Source organism: Penaeus japonicus, unplaced genomic scaffold, assembly GCF_977035675.1.
Source record: "Penaeus japonicus unplaced genomic scaffold, GWHDUDI00000001_assembly GWHDUDI00000009, whole genome shotgun sequence".
Taxonomy (NCBI): Eukaryota; Metazoa; Arthropoda; class Malacostraca; order Decapoda; family Penaeidae; genus Penaeus; species Penaeus japonicus.
The window spans coordinates 23,446,940-23,464,439 of NW_028234411.1; the positions used below are offsets into that span (position 1 = coordinate 23,446,940).

A 17,500-nucleotide genomic window follows, 5' to 3' on the forward strand; every position below is an offset into this window, starting at 1 on the left:
ATATATTTCAAAAATCTTATCCTGGTCAAGAAGGTTTGTGATATGTGTATGTTTATTATATTATAGGATTTTTCATTAAACACAGAGTAGTCAGACAGTTTTGTTTGTTTTTTCAGTGTCTCTCCAGATCCACGTGAGAGGCATACTGTGTGGAGCCTCGGCATTGGTGGCATCTTCACTTACTGTTCTTTGTACGGTGTTAACCAGGCTCAGGTCCAGAGGCTCCTCACCATTAAGTATGTTCTGTTGATGATGCTTTAGCATAATAGGGATATTCTCAGACACTTTTTGTTTTTTTTCTTTGTTATTTAGTTTATTTAGTTCTTCTTTATCTCAGTCAATCAATTTATTGATTAGTTTTTTTATCAATAGTGTTGTGTCTGGTCTGGTATTGTTTGATTGTATTTATATCAACTATATTTATTAATGTAATGATATTTCAGTTTTAGTATGAACAGTAGGGTTGTATATTTTTTATTACATACAAATTAGTGGATGAAATTTGTAATATTACTGATTTTTGATGTTTTCTCATAACATTTACAAGATATATTAGATGTATAACTTGTTGCTCTCTTTTTATTCCAGAGACCTTCGAAGAGCACAGGGATCGTTGTGGATCCAATGGCCAATATTAACTCTTCTCAGTTTGTCTACGTCCTTTGCTGGGCTGGTGCTGTATGCCCAGTATCACCTGTGCGACCCTATGAAGAGTGGTCGCATACCAAACTCAGACCAAGTACATATCTGTCTCTATTCATATGTCACTCAACATCTGATAGATTGAGATGATGTAGAGGATATTTTTTGTACTTGATAGTTCCAATGCTAAATAGTCATTTGTTACTTTGGTTGATTAAAAAAAAGTTTTCATCTGTGAATACTTTAAAACAAGGAAGAGATTATAAATGATTAATATTTTTTTTCTCTTCAAGTTGCTGCCTCTATATGTAGTTGAGACAATGGGGATGATCCCAGGACTGTCAGGACTCTTTGTCTCAGGGATCTTCAGTGGGTCACTATCAACAGTTTCCTCTGCACTGAACTCCCTAGCGGCTGTCACAGTGCAGGACTACATCTTGGTAGGTGCTGATGATTAAGCGCATAAGATAAAGCTACAGGTCTGATTTTAATGCATTATGAAATTATAGTTTAGTGCAGGAAAGTAGGGAGTGAACAATGCATCATGGATTTCTGGATGCACTCAGCTGTATCTCTGGAGTCTTTACATTGAGTTACTTCTTAGTTTAGGAAATATGCTTAAATAATGAAAAATATGGAAGAAAAGAATATATAGCCAGTGAGGAAATAGGAAATAGACTTAAGCATATATTTTATCCTTTTTTGCAGTATATGATTCATTGCTAGTAATTTTGATTTACCTTTTCTCCTTAACAGCCGTTTGCTCCAAGTAGTCTTGGCATTGGAGAAAAGCAAGCCACAAAGATCAGTAAAGTTCTGGCTTGTGTTTATGGCGGTGTGTGCATGATCGTTGCTTTCTCGGCAAAATTATTTGGCACAGGTATCCTGCAAGCGTCTCTCACTATCTTTGGTGCAGTTGGGGGACCTCTGCTGTCCCTTTTCACCCTGGGGATGCTGTGTAAATGTGCAAATCAAAAGGTACGTATGCTTTGACTCCGTCATGTTTACAGCATTCATTTTGATATATATAAGGGATGAAAATATGACAATGATTTAACTGTCATGACCATGCACTAACGTGTGATAAGCAGTGTTTATTTTACTAGCATTAATCATATTCAATCACCATTATTCATCATTCAGGGCGCAATGTCAGGTCTGCTGATTGGTCTTGTGGTCACTCTTTGGATTGGTTTTGGAAGGCCAAAACCCCCCCCTCCTTTCAAGCCTGTCTCGGTGGAAGGCTGTCCTGCAGAGAACACGACTCTCATCAGAAGCAGAAGCCTCGGTGAAGAGGCCGTCCTAGGGAATATCACCCTGACTGAAATGATGGTAGAAGTAACAAATACGACGGAGGGTTTAAGTGCTGATGAAGTTGTGGAGAGGCAAGTTATATTGTGAGGTTACTAATGATAACTTTTACTATTGCTTTTGGTGTTGTTGATGATATGAGTATGGTCATTATTTTTATTGTGATAATTCTTCTTTGTATTTTGAATATGATTATTGCTATGATTGATATTGTTATTATTATTATTATTATTGTTATTATTATTATTATTGTTATTGTTATTATTATTATTATTATTATTGTTATTATTTTCATTACTACCATTATTATTATCATTTTCATTGCTATCATTATTATTATTATTTTCATTGCTATCTTTATTATTATTAACCTAATTGCTCCGGGACGTTGATAACTGGCGCTCTACGCAATTCCGGGAGGCTACGCTTAGGCCTATACTCATCTCATCTTATCTTATGGCACCTGGCATCGAAGTGCTGTCACCTTACATGACGGCCGAAGTTTGGGCCAAGAAGGTGACGTCATCACTTCATGCCATCCGGAGGATTTGGGTTAATACTATTACTACTATTCTTCTTCTTCTTCTTCTTCTTCTTATTGTTATTATTATTGTCATGATTGTTATTATTATTATTAATATGATTATTATTATTATTTTTATTATTATCATTACTACTTCATAATTATTGTTTTTCTTATCATTATTACCTATGTTATTATTGTCATCTCAGTAATGCTTGCCATCATCATCGTCTTTAAGTTATTATTATGATCGTTATCATAATCATGGTAATTACCATTAACCCTTTCCCAACGGGGCACGCGCTACGCGAAAACCCCTATGCCGGGCGATTGCAATATTGCATTGTAATCATCACACTGGCATGACGCCCCGGCATCGGGAATTTAGCTGTGTCACACGAGTGTGACGCACTGTCATCATTGGGTTAATATGTTCAGAGGCACTTTACCACTACCTTTATCTTCTCTATTTAATTAATTTCATTTTTTTCCTTTTATTTTCTTTTTCCACAGCACCCCATTCCTCCATGAGATCTATGCAGTGTCCTACATGTGGGTGGCCACGATCGGCTTCCTTATAACAATGCTAGTAGGCATCATAGTGAGCAGGCTGACGGGAGGGAACAAAGTATTGGACCATGACCTTTATGCGACATGGGTACATCTGCCTCACTCTGGGGCAGCACAGGAAGAAAATATGTCCTCAGACAAGGTGAGAGGGAAAGTGCATTTTAAAGAGAGAAAGAGTGAGAGAGTGTAAGAAGTAGAGATTGAGATTGAGATTGAGAAGGAGACGGAGACGGAGACGGAGACGGAGACGGAGACGGAGACGGAGAGGGAGACGGAGACTGAGACAGACTGAGACAGACTGAGACTGAGACAGACTGAGACTGAGACTGAGACGGAGACGGAGACGGAGACGGAGACGGAGACGGAGACGGAGACGGAGACTGAGACTGAGACTGAGACTGAGACTGAGACTGAGACTGAGACTGAGACTGAGACTGAGACTGAGACTGAGACTGAGACTGAGACTGAGACTGAGACTGAGACTGAGACGGAGACGGAGACGGAGACGGAGACGGAGACTGAGACTGAGACTGAGACTGAGACTGAGACTGAGACTGAGACTGAGACGGAGACGGAGACGGAGACGGAGACGGAGACGGAGACGGAGACTGAGACTGAGACTGAGACTGAGACTGAGACTGAGACTGAGACTGAGACTGAGACTGAGACTGAGACTGAGACTGAGACTGAGACTGAGACTGAGACTGAGACTGAGACTGAGACTGAGACTGAGACTGAGACTGAGACTGAGACTGAGACGGAGACGGAGACGGAGACTGAGAAAGGAAGAGCATTTTTTTGTGAGAAGAGAATACATAGCTTGTATTCTCTTTTCTCACAAAAAAAAATTCTTCTCACAAAAAAAAAAAAGTGAGGGAGAGACAGACTGAGACATAGACAGAGATACTATTTATTAATTAAAGGTGAGTGTTAGTGTGATAAAGAATCTGTGAGAAGGTGACTGAAGGAAAGGGTGATAGCGTATTTTGTTTTTGTTGCTTTACGTTGTGTAGGTTAAATGAGAGTGGTTTTGAGATTTGTGATATTAACCCTCTCTGGACGGGTGGTACACTACGGTACCGCTCATTCAAAAGCCCGGTGGCCGGGTGGCACCATATGGTGCCGGTCATTTAATTGATTTAGGCCTAAGTGTTCGAAAGCCCCGGCATTGTGACATGCAAGGCTGGAATGCCCCCGGTGTGAGTAGGTTAAGTTATTGTGGAAATAAGTCAAGGGATGAGTATTTTTAAGCTTGCATTTGAACTGGTTGAGATTGGATAAAAGTAAGGTTGAAGGTGGGAAGAGCGAAACTGTTTCTGAATTCCTTTTTTTTTTGCAGATAATACTTTTGTAGTTTTGTTATTGGCTATGTTTTTTGTTTTTTTTTGTTTTAGCATATAATTTGCTTCAGATGTTAGATATTTTATTGGATGATCTCCTTTCTCATAATACCTTATACAACTCAGTGAAATATTAAGAAAACAATTCTGCAATCCAGTCATAAAATATCATTCACATTGGAATATCATTTTTATATTGCTATTTTATATTGTGTTATGTTTTAAACAGCAATAACTTTACAAAATGAAACATATTTGAATATATTTTCCCTTTGTACAGTAGATGTGTATGATCAAATAGTATGTATGAGTAACATGGATTAATGAATTTGCAGGTTGACTTACCTGATAATGCTGAGGTTCCACAAGTGTCCTCTTCAGCCAAGCTTACACCAGAGAGCACAAAGTTATAGTCTCCTATTTGTCTCTTGGTGATTATTCTTTAGCTCAGGTTATATCTGAGATATAATGTTTGTTAAAATTGGTACAGTTTTTTTTGTTTTGTATTTTATGCCATAGGTTTTATTTTTACCTATCTATTACCTGCATAAAAAATATATATCAAAGGTGCAATAATGAAGGAAACAAAAGACTTATGGAGAATATGGGGAAAATAACAACATATCTCTCACCAGTGATTTAGATATAAGGAAACTTTAAAGTCCACCAACTTACGACCATAATACTTCCATTCATAATATTATGGTGGTGGTTTACTAATGTCTACAATAGTACAAATTTGGTCTCAATGATTACTTTATGGATTTTCTTTTCTTTTTTTTGTTCAATATTGTGCCAATAGTATATTTGTCTTATACAGAAATATTTGTAAGTCTGTTATTGAATAGAAAATTAAAAGAAGAGCAGAATATATGACTGATATCAGACATGTTAAATGAGAAACCTGCCTTAAAGAACTGTCTTATTGAGATAATTATTGTGACTTATGAATATCAAATTCAAAGAATTATTTTGATAGTAGATACATTTAAAAGAATATCTCCTTTTATGGCAGATAAAAGTGCCTGATTCCAGGGATCTCAGAATCTTCTATTTCTCTATATCTTAACATTGAATGTGTTACCAATATGTGGAAAACAGAGCATAAAGGAACCAGTTTATGCTAATGTCACAGAGCAACCTGTGAGCTCATTTAGTGGTCAATGTTTTTCTTTCTTTCTTTCCCCCTTTATGAGAGGCTTTTACTAATGAAATGCAAATAGAAGATATCAATTTGCCCAAAATGTGAAAAAAAAGAATGCTCAAAAATGTTTCTGTTATTCAATGGTATATTTTGAAACGTTTGGAAACATACCCAGAATTGTTAAGAAATGCATAGATTTGACCTTTCTGGTGGTGTTCGCAGTGGATTATAAAAACTAGTATTATCCACATTCATTCCCATAATTATGATTTTGAATTGTCTCTTTTTTCCTCATCTTTTACTTCATGATCTCTATTTTCAACTCCTCTCACTGTTTTCATGATCACCTTCATTACCATACTCACCATCCATCCAAGATTTGCTTTTCCAATGCCTTAGAAAGTCTTCCATGTTAGTGTAAGGTATGATTAGTTTTCAGGAGTCACCCATATATTATGATGGATGAAATATTTGACATTTCTGTGGTGCAATGAATCAGCTTACCAGTAAAGTAGACTAATTTTTGTGCTGTATCATCTTTATGTAGTTTGTACGAGAGACTCGGGAAATAATGAAATATTTGTAGTTCATATGGATAAATGGCGTGTTTTCTATGATTTGAAAAGTAGGGACAGTAAACTTAAACCTGTAATTATTTTCATATAACTAGAGAATAAGATGAATAGAATATTTGATGTTTAAATCTGGCAGTTGTTGGTTGTCCATTTTTTATTATTTTGATAGATTCCACATTTCATGTAAAGACTGTGTTATTATACTGCCATGTGTATGTGAGTTGAATATGAATTTGAAATGAATTGCATAATACAAATTTTCAGTTAACAGGTCTGATTTTTTTTGTAAATTTGATTGTTTTGAAATGCATTCTTATATATCTTAAACTATGAATGTGCTTGGTGCTTACCTATGAAACAACTTGAAACACCAGTTGATGACTAAATTTGTCATTCCACACATTCATCTATCATATCCATATAAATAAAGGGAAATGTTTTTCAAAAGATCCCATGCGGTGGGAGCTGGGAATTTTGATAAACAACTGAATGTTACAGCTGCTCTGACACTGTAGATGTGTATTACTATTAGACATTTGATGCCCTTGGAACATTGGACTTATGCCACATTTTACAGGGTAACATTCTTTCTGGTACTGGTGCTCTTCTCTTTGTGATTTGACTCTTCATGTTCAAGACCCTTTTTGATATATGAAAGTATTTCCTACAAGAGAATGAGATTTATAGAGCCTTATACGTTTTTAGATGGCTTTATTTTTATGTGATCACCTTTTGAATTTTCAGATGGCAAGCTATCTACTTATAGAAAAAAATGGTGAAATGTGAGGTATGGGTTTTCTTAATTGTATAGGCACTACACATACTCATATGATTGTGCTAAGACAATGTAATGTATAGATGTGTGTGAGGATTATACATGTCTCCTTACAGAGTTCTCTTATATGAATGTCACTCTAAAGTAAGTGTTGTTGATGAAGAATTGACAAACAATATCAAGGAATTCTTATATGGATTATCTAGCATTGATTATTTTTCAAATTGCAAGAAAATCTAAGAGTATTCTATAGAGGATGAATGTATGAATGTGTGTTTATGCTTTTGTGTTTTGTGTATGTGTGTGTGTTTTATGTGTTTTGTATGTGTATGCATGTGTGTGTGTGCTTGTGTTTTTTTGTGTGTGTGTTTATGTGTGTGTGTGTTTTTGCGTGTGTGTGTTTTTGCGTGTGTGTGTTTTTGCCTGTGTGTGTTTTTGCCTGTGTGTGTTTTTGCCTGTGTGTGTTTTTGCGTGTGTGTTTTTGCGTGTGTGTGTTTTTGCGTGTGTGTGTTTTTGTGTGTGTGTTTTTGGGCGTGAGTTTTTGCGCGTGTGTTTTTGCGCGTGTGTGTTTTTGCGCGTGTGTGTTTTTGCGTGAGTGTGTTTTTGCGTGAGTGTGTTTTCGCATGTGTGTGTGTTTTTGTGTGTGTGTGTGTGTGTGTGTGTGTGTGTGTGTGTGTGTGTGTGTGTGTGTGTGTGTGTGTGTGTGTGTGTGTGTGTGTGTGTGTGTGTGTGTGTGTGTGTGTGTGTGTGTGTGTGTGTGTGTGTGTAGATATTTATGTGCCTGTATGCACATGTGGTGTATATCTGTTTGGTATTTCTTTTGATATTTGTATCTTTATAGGTTTATGTTATAATTTGTATTTTATTTTGTAAATGGATTATTAAGTCTGAATACTTTTTTTATCATAAAGAGGAGAAATTTTAACTTTTCTTAGATGTACTTCAGATTACTAATCCATAGGCCAAAAGTGAGATATGAAATGAAGTAGTATTTAGACATTTTATGGCAGATGGTACTTTCTTTGGTACTTAATAAAAGAAAATCAGTAGTAAATTTCCATAGGCATTATTAGCTTTGCCAATTTGTTGTTATCTTTGTAAACAAAACAGATTATTGAAATTTCTCTTTGTGTTTGGAAATTATAAATCTAGATGTAAATTTCTTATTTATCTCAAAAGTTGTGTATACTTTATCTGTTGTGATTGGATTCATGCTGTCAGTTGAAGGTAAGATTTACTTAAATTGGTTAATTCTGTAATGATATGTTTATTTGTTTGTAATGTAAATATGTAGCCATCATAAAGATATTGGTATTTAAAGACAATTACATGCATAGATTGTTGGAATGCAGGGACCAAATTGCAAGAAAAAAAGGACATTTTCACAACTTTGTTTGGCTGTATTTAGCCAAAGGGGCAGTCTTGATGTAAAGAAGAAGGGCAGGGGCTCGATCACCCCAAAGCCCTGTATCCCTGTGCATGTCCCAGAGATCAGTATGCAATTGTTTTAAAGAGCGAGAATGTTTTGTTCTTGCTCTTATGCCTCTGTCAGCACTTGTTGCTGAAATGAAAGTATGTATAGAATAACTCTAAATTTGTTATAGTTGCCAATCCTGGGGTTAATTAAAACAGAAATGTTTAATTTTTTTGACAGCTTGAAAGTGACATAAATATCATGTATACATTTTTTTTTAGGATTTATCTTTTTTACTAACTTAATTCAGAATCTCGAGAGTTGTATTTATTTAACAAATGACTAGAGTATAGATATCGAAACTTGCAATTATGTTCTCATACCCTATTGCTAAATTAAATCAAATAAAAACAGCAGCAAGTTTAGTAGGGTATATGAAAAGGCAGGAACAAAAAGCACTTTCCTTTTTATTTACAATTTTGATTTTAAGCATAAGAAAAAATGTCTATAAGCTTATGGTTTTGATTCTACACTTTTATTTATTAACGCCTATATTATTTACATCAACATGTATTCATATCACGTATGAATGTATGAGACATTTTTTCAAACCCAGTGTTGTAACTGTGTAACTGATTGTATAATTTTACTTGTGATCTCATTGTGTGGTTAGTGAGCATTAGGCAGCATTGTGGTACTTTAAAAGCTGTTATTTAGATTTGTGGATGGTATTATGTTAACCCTCTCTGGATGGGTGGTACACTACGGTACCGCACTGGGTGACGCCATATGGCGTCATTTATATAACTGATTTAGGCCTATGCGTTCGAGAGCCCCGGCATTGTAACATGCAAGGCTGGAATGCCCCCGTCGTGACTGGGTTAATAGAATGTGGGATTAGGTCTGTTGGTCATAGGATGGACAGTGTGTCTGAAAGCATAACTGGTGGAATTAGCAGTGTTCTACATGTAATTTGGTGCAAGTATCTGCATCACCATTTAAAAATCATGTAATCAACAATGGTAACATATCACATAGTAATTTTAGAGTTGAATCTCTTCTGTATGTGTTGAATTTTTATTTTCAAATATTTACTTAATGTTTAGAAGAAAATGTAATGAAAATAATATTAGTACTGGTAGTTTTCATATCCATAATTTGTAGCAAACTATATACTGTTCCAAAGTAGTTGACAGTGAAGAACAAAGGAAGCGGTCTAGAAAATAAAGTAACAAAAAAGGAGAGTAGATTATCAGGACAAAACAAAGGAAAGAAAAAAAAAGAAAAAGAAAAAAATGGACATTAGTTTACTGAATTTTTCTAGCACAAGCGGAAAAAGGCAAGATAGTTGTGATTCAGAAATGTTCAGAGGTTATAAATAAATTAATTTGCAGGACTTTATACTCCCTAGATGAAGTCAGATTTTTCTTAACCCCTTATATCTACAATTCTCATGTTATTCTCCACTCTGTCTCTGTTAGGTAAATGGCAATCTACCATTTCACTATTTACATCTCAAAGGGTGTTCAGAATCATGTGATATATCCCCTACAAAGTTCTTTTCATAATTTTTAAAAATTAAAATTGATGATAATCTGCAAAAGTCAGTAGTCCCGTCAAATTGATAGTTGGTGAAAACTGTAGAAAAATATATTAATATATATACACATTTGATATACTAAAATGTCTGATTACAAAAAAAACAACAACAAAAAAACTTCATACTTTCCTTGAGGAAAACGGCTAGATTTCTGTGGGAAAATAATATGAAACTCACATACAAAACCATTTATTCATATATATTTAACATTATTCAAATATATTTTGTCAAACTCAGTAAGGAATGTTATAAAAAGAAAGAAGAAAAAGAGAAAGAAAAATCACAACTAAATATTTCAACAACACATCTTACAAAAAAGCTTTATTAATTAGCTAAACAACAAATCATTTGAAAAATAAGATGACTTGCAAATAAATTATATGAATCAATACACCAATATGCATAACACATATATATATATATCAAATGAACCTTCTATACATAATGATAACAAATTCCTTTACATGAAATGACTGCAGAAGATAATTTCAGTTCATTGTGTATCAGTTTATAAATGTATCCCTCCAGTGCCTTTAATCCATATGAAATGAAGTTGCTATTCACATTTACAAACTTTTTTATTTATAGACAAGGTGCTCAATATTTTTCCTGTGATAAAGATGTCTATGTCTCTGAAGAAATGTGTACAGAACATCTAGGATAGGAACTTGCAATTTCTCTTGAGCCCTAAACACTTCTTGTGCACAGTGCATACATTATATATTATGTAACTCTGGAAAGTTGTTTCTGAATTAAGTACATTTTCAGTCACATATTCTATAATGCTGTCATAAAATGCTCATCCACTGGTATGTATTGACATCAAAGAAAAAAATTGAATTTGATGCAAATTCCCAAATGGAAAAAAATTCTTGCAAAGAAAAATTGAGATTCTTTGATCAAAATCAGTCACACTTGATCATTAATCATTGACACAATTGCGATATAGACCAAAAATTACTCTATTTTTTTTCACTGAGATATAGACTTTCAATCACCCTCTTGAATATTCCAAAAGGATACTTTGATACCTTAACAGCAATGTATTGCAATGACTTGTGAAATTATTCCTGTGCTAGTTTAATGTACAAACCACTGTACATAAAAGTTCATTCAACATTCATAACTACAACCGCAGATACATTCATCATCCATTCAACTAATAAAAAGACAGAAATGTAAATAAGTCTCTGAACACCTGAAGTTTCTTTTTAAAGATAGGTTGATGGTGTACAGCAAATGCAAAGTTAATAATGTTTCTTTATAGGCATTATCATTTTTCAAAAAAGAAAGAAAGAAAAAAAAAGAAAAAAAAAAAAGTAATGACTATTTTATTATTACTAATTGTGTTCTCTTTCTTCAAACAAAATCAAGTGCTAGGGAAACCTATTCTATCTGATATCACTGTTAAATAACAAATATTTATCTTAATCATAAGCTTTTATCATCTTTGCAAAAAATGCTATATATCAAAACCCTGCCATAAGTAAGTAGGAAATGCCATCTGGTTAAAATGACACACAGATACACAGCATGTAGATATACCTCAAACTATGATGGAAAAATATCACAAAAGTAATGACTTGAAACTTGTCCCCTGTTAAAGGTTCTACTACTACTTGGGTATGACATTAGATGATGCATGAAATAAAGATGTAGTTTGGAATTCTGAGGTTCTGTGTTGGGCAACTAGAAACCACTCAGAGATTAACATGATCTAAAAACAGTAATGAGGGAATGAAACAAAGAACAAAACAATAACATACAAGAAATAGATGAATTTGTCATGTGTAATGTTAAACAAAGATGCAATAATGGTTTGCACTGTAATATATCATCATATCAATGCATGTATCGAAGCTGTGATTATACCATTCTATATTGATTCAATTCTGGTTGATGTAACATTTTGCTTCAAACATTAACAATGATTCAATTCTGTTATCTGATTCAATTTATACTTCAGCTTAATAAGAATGCCAGCCTGAAGTTCTAAAACATAACTAGCTCAGAACTAGATGCACTAAACAACACAGCCAAAAAATACTTATGAACCCTGGACATCCCAATTTTCTATTTCTTCCAATCTAACAAATGTGATCTCAAAATACATTCTTCTGACTCCTGGAATAATGACTCACTCTTCTCTGACAGCTAATAAAATATACAACTAGAGCTTGTGAACTGAAACTATCTTTTTCTATTTTTGTATTGTACCTGGCCTAACATCCATCACGCTCCTTTTCTGAACATATGCTGGCAGTCACTGGCAGTTTTCAGCCCACCTGTCATAACCTAGCACACAACTATGTATTTGGGCAAAATATAACAAATATCACAGAAGTTCAGCTCAGAGTGGCCAATCTTGATATTATCTCCTGGTTATGCTCTGACGAAAGTTTTCCAGCGCCACAATGCTCCTGGACAGTCTACGGAAAAGAAGAGAATTATCAAATGCCCCTCAGTCAAAAGTTAGGTCATGAATAATCTCAAAATTTGTAAAAAAAAAAAAAAAAAAAAAATGAAAGGGAAAGAGGAAAAAGGTAAAAAGCTGTATCTTGTATCTTCATAAACCAATATGTCTACTTACCGACCAAAGGCATTGAACAGAGCAACAATCTCAATACGAGAAAGTTGGAACTTTGAGTGCCTTGCTGCTGTAATATCTACTTTTTGGTTGCCCTGCTGGTCTAGGTTGCCCGAGAAAAGAATCTTGAGCGCAGTGCCAAGGCCTGTTACCTGAAATGAGAAGGATTTTATCTCAATGTTCAAAACATTAAGACTATAGACTATAAGTATAAACCAACATATTATCAAAATGCTGGAGTCTAATTTCTGAAGAATCAAAGTTACCTGCAGCTTCCCCCAGAGACGGCACTTGTCACATCCAACACAATCCATAATACGAGACACATTCCAAAAGTGCTGGCGGAACTCCTCTTTCAACTTGGTTGCTTGTTGGCCGCCAGAGAACATGGAGCTCTCATCAAAGTGTTCTGGGAAACTCCTGCAAGATAATGGTTACAAATGTCGTACCATGATTTAAGTACCAATGGCAATGTTTAGTTTGTCTTAGTAAAGGAAGCGACAACAGAGAGTGTGTGTGTGTATGTGTGTGTGTGTGTGTGTGTGTGTGTGTGTGTGTGTGTGTGTGTGTGTGTGTGTGTGTGTGTGTGTGTGTGTGTATGTGTGTGTGTGTGTGTGTGTGTGTGTGTGTGTGTGTGTGTGTGTGTATGTGTATGTGTGTGTGTGTGTGTGTGTGTGTGTGTGTGTGTGTGTGTGTGTGTGTGTGTGTGTGTGTGTGTGTGTGTGTGTGTGTGTGTGTGTGTGTGTGTTAGGTTCCACTATGTGTATTCCAAAGCAGTAATTGCATGATACAATTTTGCTTGTTTGTCTTTTACACAGATAAAAATAGAATAAGAATAAGAATAATAAGAAAAAAAAATCTTGAAAGCCACTGCTACCATATTCTTTCATATCATATTCCTACCATTTTTAATGACACCCAGACACAGGTTGCTAGTCTTGGTATGTTTAACACATAGCAGCAAAAGCTATTCAAATAATGACTGAAATGATAAAAGCTGTATCAAGAATTCAGTCTCAAAGAATGATGATAGGACAAACATGCTGAATACCAGAACAAGTCGTAATGTTATACCGGCTTTTTAGTAAACAGCTCTTCATAATATATAAGAATAGCACAAAACCAAAACATACTTGACAACAGTCAATAAGTCTTCAACTGCTTTTAATACATCCTTATCTTCACTTTCATTTCCTGTGTAGTACTCTAAGCTTTCAAGGTAAGGTGCAGCTTTAGCCAATGCTCTTAGTTCTGAAAAAGAGAAAGAAATTCTCAGATTATTTCTAGTTCTCTGAATCCATGCATTAAATATAAACATTAAATAAAGAGTATTCTATTCTATTTATAGCACAATAAATATTGTGTTCTGAACCCAAGCAGCACAAATGAAATCTAAAATTCTCACCAAGAAGGTACACAAAGTAAAGGTTCTTAAGGCGATGGGGTCCCTCGCCTCCAGTTAGCTCGGGGTCAAATCTCTTCTGAAATTCCTCTACATTTGGACCCCACTGGCCTTCCTTTGACACGTCAAAGCCATTTTTATCTGAAAGGAAAGTCACAAGACATTGATATTATTAGCATTGATCTAGACATGGAAAAGCATTGAATAATTTTACAATATGATACGACTCTTTGCAATTGCACCTTGTAGTTTAAAGAGCAATCAAGATCATAATAAAAAAAATAAAATTGTTTGACAAAAGGTGAAGGATAAATCAAACAAATAGATAAATAGAAATAAAAATGGATAAAGTTCCATGTATATTACCTGATAAGAGGTAGTTAGCACTCAAGTGTATGTTGATGCTGGTATGGAGGCCGGAAATAGCTCTGTAAAAGGTTCTCTTTTCCAAGCACATTTCTGGAATCATAGCATCATTAAATATAGTTAAGCCAGGTCAAATCAACAAAATAATAATACTGAAATGAAGATTCTATCAGCCTAGGTAACTGATAAACCAATGATTTTATTGTACTTCAAACTTGTATATCCGAAAACTGAATATAATGATCTTCACTGAGTTTAATATAACTCTTCAGATATATCACAAAATAGCGACCAACTCTCACTCAGCCCATCTTCAAGGCAATGAAACAAAATCCATAAATATCAATTTCAAACTGAGGCATCCTTCAGCATGCAATACTGCTAACAATATAAAAGTATCTGGTATTTGGCCTTTTGATATTCTACATTCTACATCTATATTTTAAAAAGACGCATGCAAAAGTATGGAGTAAGCACCTTTTGTGTGTGTGTGCGTGTGTGTGTGCGTGTGTGCGTGTGTGTGTGCGTGTGTGTGTGCGTGTGTGTGTGTGTGTGTGTGTGTGTGTGTGTGTGTGTGTGTGTGTGTGTGTGTGTGTGTGTGTGTGTGTGTGTTTGTATGTGTGAATGTGCATGTGTATGTGTATGCATGTGTATGTGTATGCATGTGTATGTGTATGCATGTGTATGCATGTGTATGTGTATGTGTATGTATGTATGTGTTTGTGTGTATTTGTGAGTCTGCATGTTTGTGTTTATGTCTTTTCTTACCTAGTTCTTTAAATACAGGAAAGAGTGCTGAGCTCAGGGGAAGGTTGTTCCAATCATCAATAGTCTTATTTGGGAAACTATAGTTCTTTAAATCCTTGTCACCCTATTTTACTCCAAACCTTCTACTATGACATCTTGTTCCTCTTTTATTGAAAATAACAAAATCTTTCTTGTCAAACTTCGCTGTTCCTGACATTTAATAATAAATAAATATCGTATCACCCCCTTTTCTTCTTTCCTCTAATGTTGCAACTTTTCATTTCTTCAATCCGTCTCCATAGCTCAACTCCCATAAAATTTCAGCCAATCAAGTGGCCGCCTGTTGAACTCGTTCCAGCTAACTCCATCCTTCCTTAGATGTGGACACCACGACACTGCAGCGGATTCTAGAGCAGGTCTTAAGATATTTTCTTTGTGTGTGTGTGTGTGTGTGTGTGTGTGTGTGTGTGTGTGTGTGTGTGTGTGTGTGTGTGTGTGTGTGTGTGTGTGTGTGTGTGTGTGTGTGTGTGTGTGGGTGTGCGCGCATGCGTGTGTGTGTGCATGTATGTATGCGTGTGTGCTTGTGCTTGTGCATGTTATTGCATGTGTGTGAGAGAGCATGTGTTATTTCTGCAACTACGAGCTGGAAATACATAAACTAATGCTACAAGAAACTGCTCCTTAGACTTTTATCCCATGCTTGATTCATGCCACAGTCACAAATAACTACATTCCACCACCTTATCAATTGCAGAACTGATTTTAAAGCCCCAACTATAACTCAGACCTTTAAAAAATGTCAGTTTTGTCAGTCAGTAGGCTAAGAGTCTGAGCAACACTCTATGGAATAAACACATCATGTGGCTAACAAGTTCTAGGTGATATATTGTCTTACTTGATTTGCAAATATTTCAACAGAATATCTAAACCATTGCCCCTTTACGTATGCTGTATTATGTACTTTACAGGAAATTCTACACACACACATACACATGTGAAGCAATCTCATTGTCCCAATTACAAATAGGAAAATATGAGCAAACAAACTCACTCTAACTCTGATACTTATACTCTCACACACTCAGTCTTAGGTGTACAGAATACTTACTATCTTGCCCTTGAAAACTACAGTTCATACAAATCATACAAAGTTCCCATACAATCTAACACATCGTATAACCCTGAATTCTATTCACCAGACAATATTCTGATAGTCTTCTACTAATTGGAAGATACTCCATCAAATATACTTCACAAACTTAGGAATCATAATCTGCTAATGCCATTACCCATTAACATCTAGTATATACAGCAGTGGTTCCCAAACTCTATTCGGTTCCGGGATTCTAACTCAAACAATCCTTTCTGTGGCACTTGTTTCGTTTTCATTGCGACAAATTGCATCTCTGCCTAGCATAAGTGCCCAGTTTACGAACCACTAATCAACATTCGCTGAGATCACAGACACACCTTAATTTCTGTTTTTACCTTTTGAGGGAATAGGAAACACTGCTTACCAATGCCAATGTTCTACAAAAGCTTGTCAGAAATAATCATATCATGCATGCCGTCTTCCTGATACTTTAAATGAACAACCTCATGTTATTGGAAGTGTACTTTCTCAAAAAAATGGATCCATTCAATATTTCATATCTTGCAAAATCTGCGACTGGGCAACTCCTGTACACTCACAATCATCAGCATGCACAGATACATACATGCATACCGAAAATGGGAAAATGCAGCATAAACAAACGTGTCCTCTTTTGGCTCCAAAGAAGCATGATTTGCACACTAAAAAAAAAAAAACAATCTTGCTAGTAGTTCCTTCTCAAGAAATCTTTCCTCAACAAACTCAAAATAAAGACAAGAATCTTGTTTGCCAACTGAACGAGTGTAAAAAAAAAACAACAACAACGAAAAACACCACCACCTACGGGACGCTCTCTTACCTTTCAGAAAATCATTGGCTGTATTTTTTTTATATAAGAGAAGGGAAGAGAGAGGGAAATGCAAATGAGAACTGGGATCACTCAATATCAATTTCAGTCAAAGTTGAATAATCATTTCTGGGTATATCATTGCAATAAGACCTGAATTCCAAACACTAATACTAAAGCTTGGTTGAAAGAATCTTATTCATGGAAAATCTATGAAAAAAAGAATCTGTAAGACCAGTTGATTCAACAATAATATCATCATACTGATAGGCACTAACAAAGTATTGCAATGAAAACTCACCAGTAATTTAATTGAAATAAAGTTTAAATAAAGTGAGAACACTCTTATTAGTGAGTAAATAAATAAATAAATAAAAGTTACTGCACATTCCTATTAGTTGGAAACACAAATTTTCATAAATATCGTTACATTAACATCATGGATCTAATCCATATATATATATTATTTTAAATAAACTTTTTTATTTCCTTTTACAATATCTTAGGGTTAAACTGTAATTATTGTTATTTATCAAACAATTATTCTTTATTTACATCTTATAA

At 35.0% G+C, this 17,500-nt stretch overlaps 2 protein-coding genes across 6 annotated transcripts in view; one reads left to right on the top strand and one right to left on the bottom strand.

Moving 5' to 3' along the window:
* Positions 1–9,429, top strand: part of LOC122242690 (putative sodium-dependent multivitamin transporter) — a 19,635-nt gene extending 10,206 nt beyond the window's left edge. For both annotated transcript variants that reach the window (XM_043000052.2, XM_043000045.2), the window contains exons 6-12: positions 117–236; positions 589–739; positions 936–1,082; positions 1,399–1,620; positions 1,786–2,027; positions 2,990–3,188; positions 4,722–9,429. In XM_043000052.2, coding sequence (XP_042855986.2) covers positions 117–236; positions 589–739; positions 936–1,082; positions 1,399–1,620; positions 1,786–2,027; positions 2,990–3,188; positions 4,722–4,799 — 1,159 coding nt within the window. In that variant the 3' untranslated portion in view covers positions 4,800–9,429. The remainder of the gene's footprint in view (positions 1–116; positions 237–588; positions 740–935; positions 1,083–1,398; positions 1,621–1,785; positions 2,028–2,989; positions 3,189–4,721) is intronic.
* Positions 9,430–10,067: 638 nt separating this feature from the next.
* The window catches only part of Ero1L (endoplasmic reticulum oxidoreductin-1-like protein), a 19,218-nt gene continuing 11,785 nt past the window's right edge, over positions 10,068–17,500 (bottom strand). For 2 of the 4 annotated variants that reach the window (XM_043000080.2, XM_043000064.2), the window contains 7 exons: positions 16,949–16,966; positions 14,250–14,342; positions 13,887–14,024; positions 13,615–13,732; positions 12,748–12,901; positions 12,485–12,633; positions 10,068–12,323 (listed from right to left, as the gene is read on the bottom strand). In XM_043000080.2, coding sequence (XP_042856014.2) covers positions 12,266–12,323; positions 12,485–12,633; positions 12,748–12,901; positions 13,615–13,732; positions 13,887–14,024; positions 14,250–14,342; positions 16,949–16,966 — 728 coding nt within the window. In that variant the 3' untranslated portion in view covers positions 10,068–12,265. The remainder of the gene's footprint in view (positions 12,324–12,484; positions 12,634–12,747; positions 12,902–13,614; positions 13,733–13,886; positions 14,025–14,249; positions 14,343–16,948; positions 16,967–17,500) is intronic. The other 2 variants (XM_086539855.1, XM_043000072.2) reach the window with 1 other exon arrangement.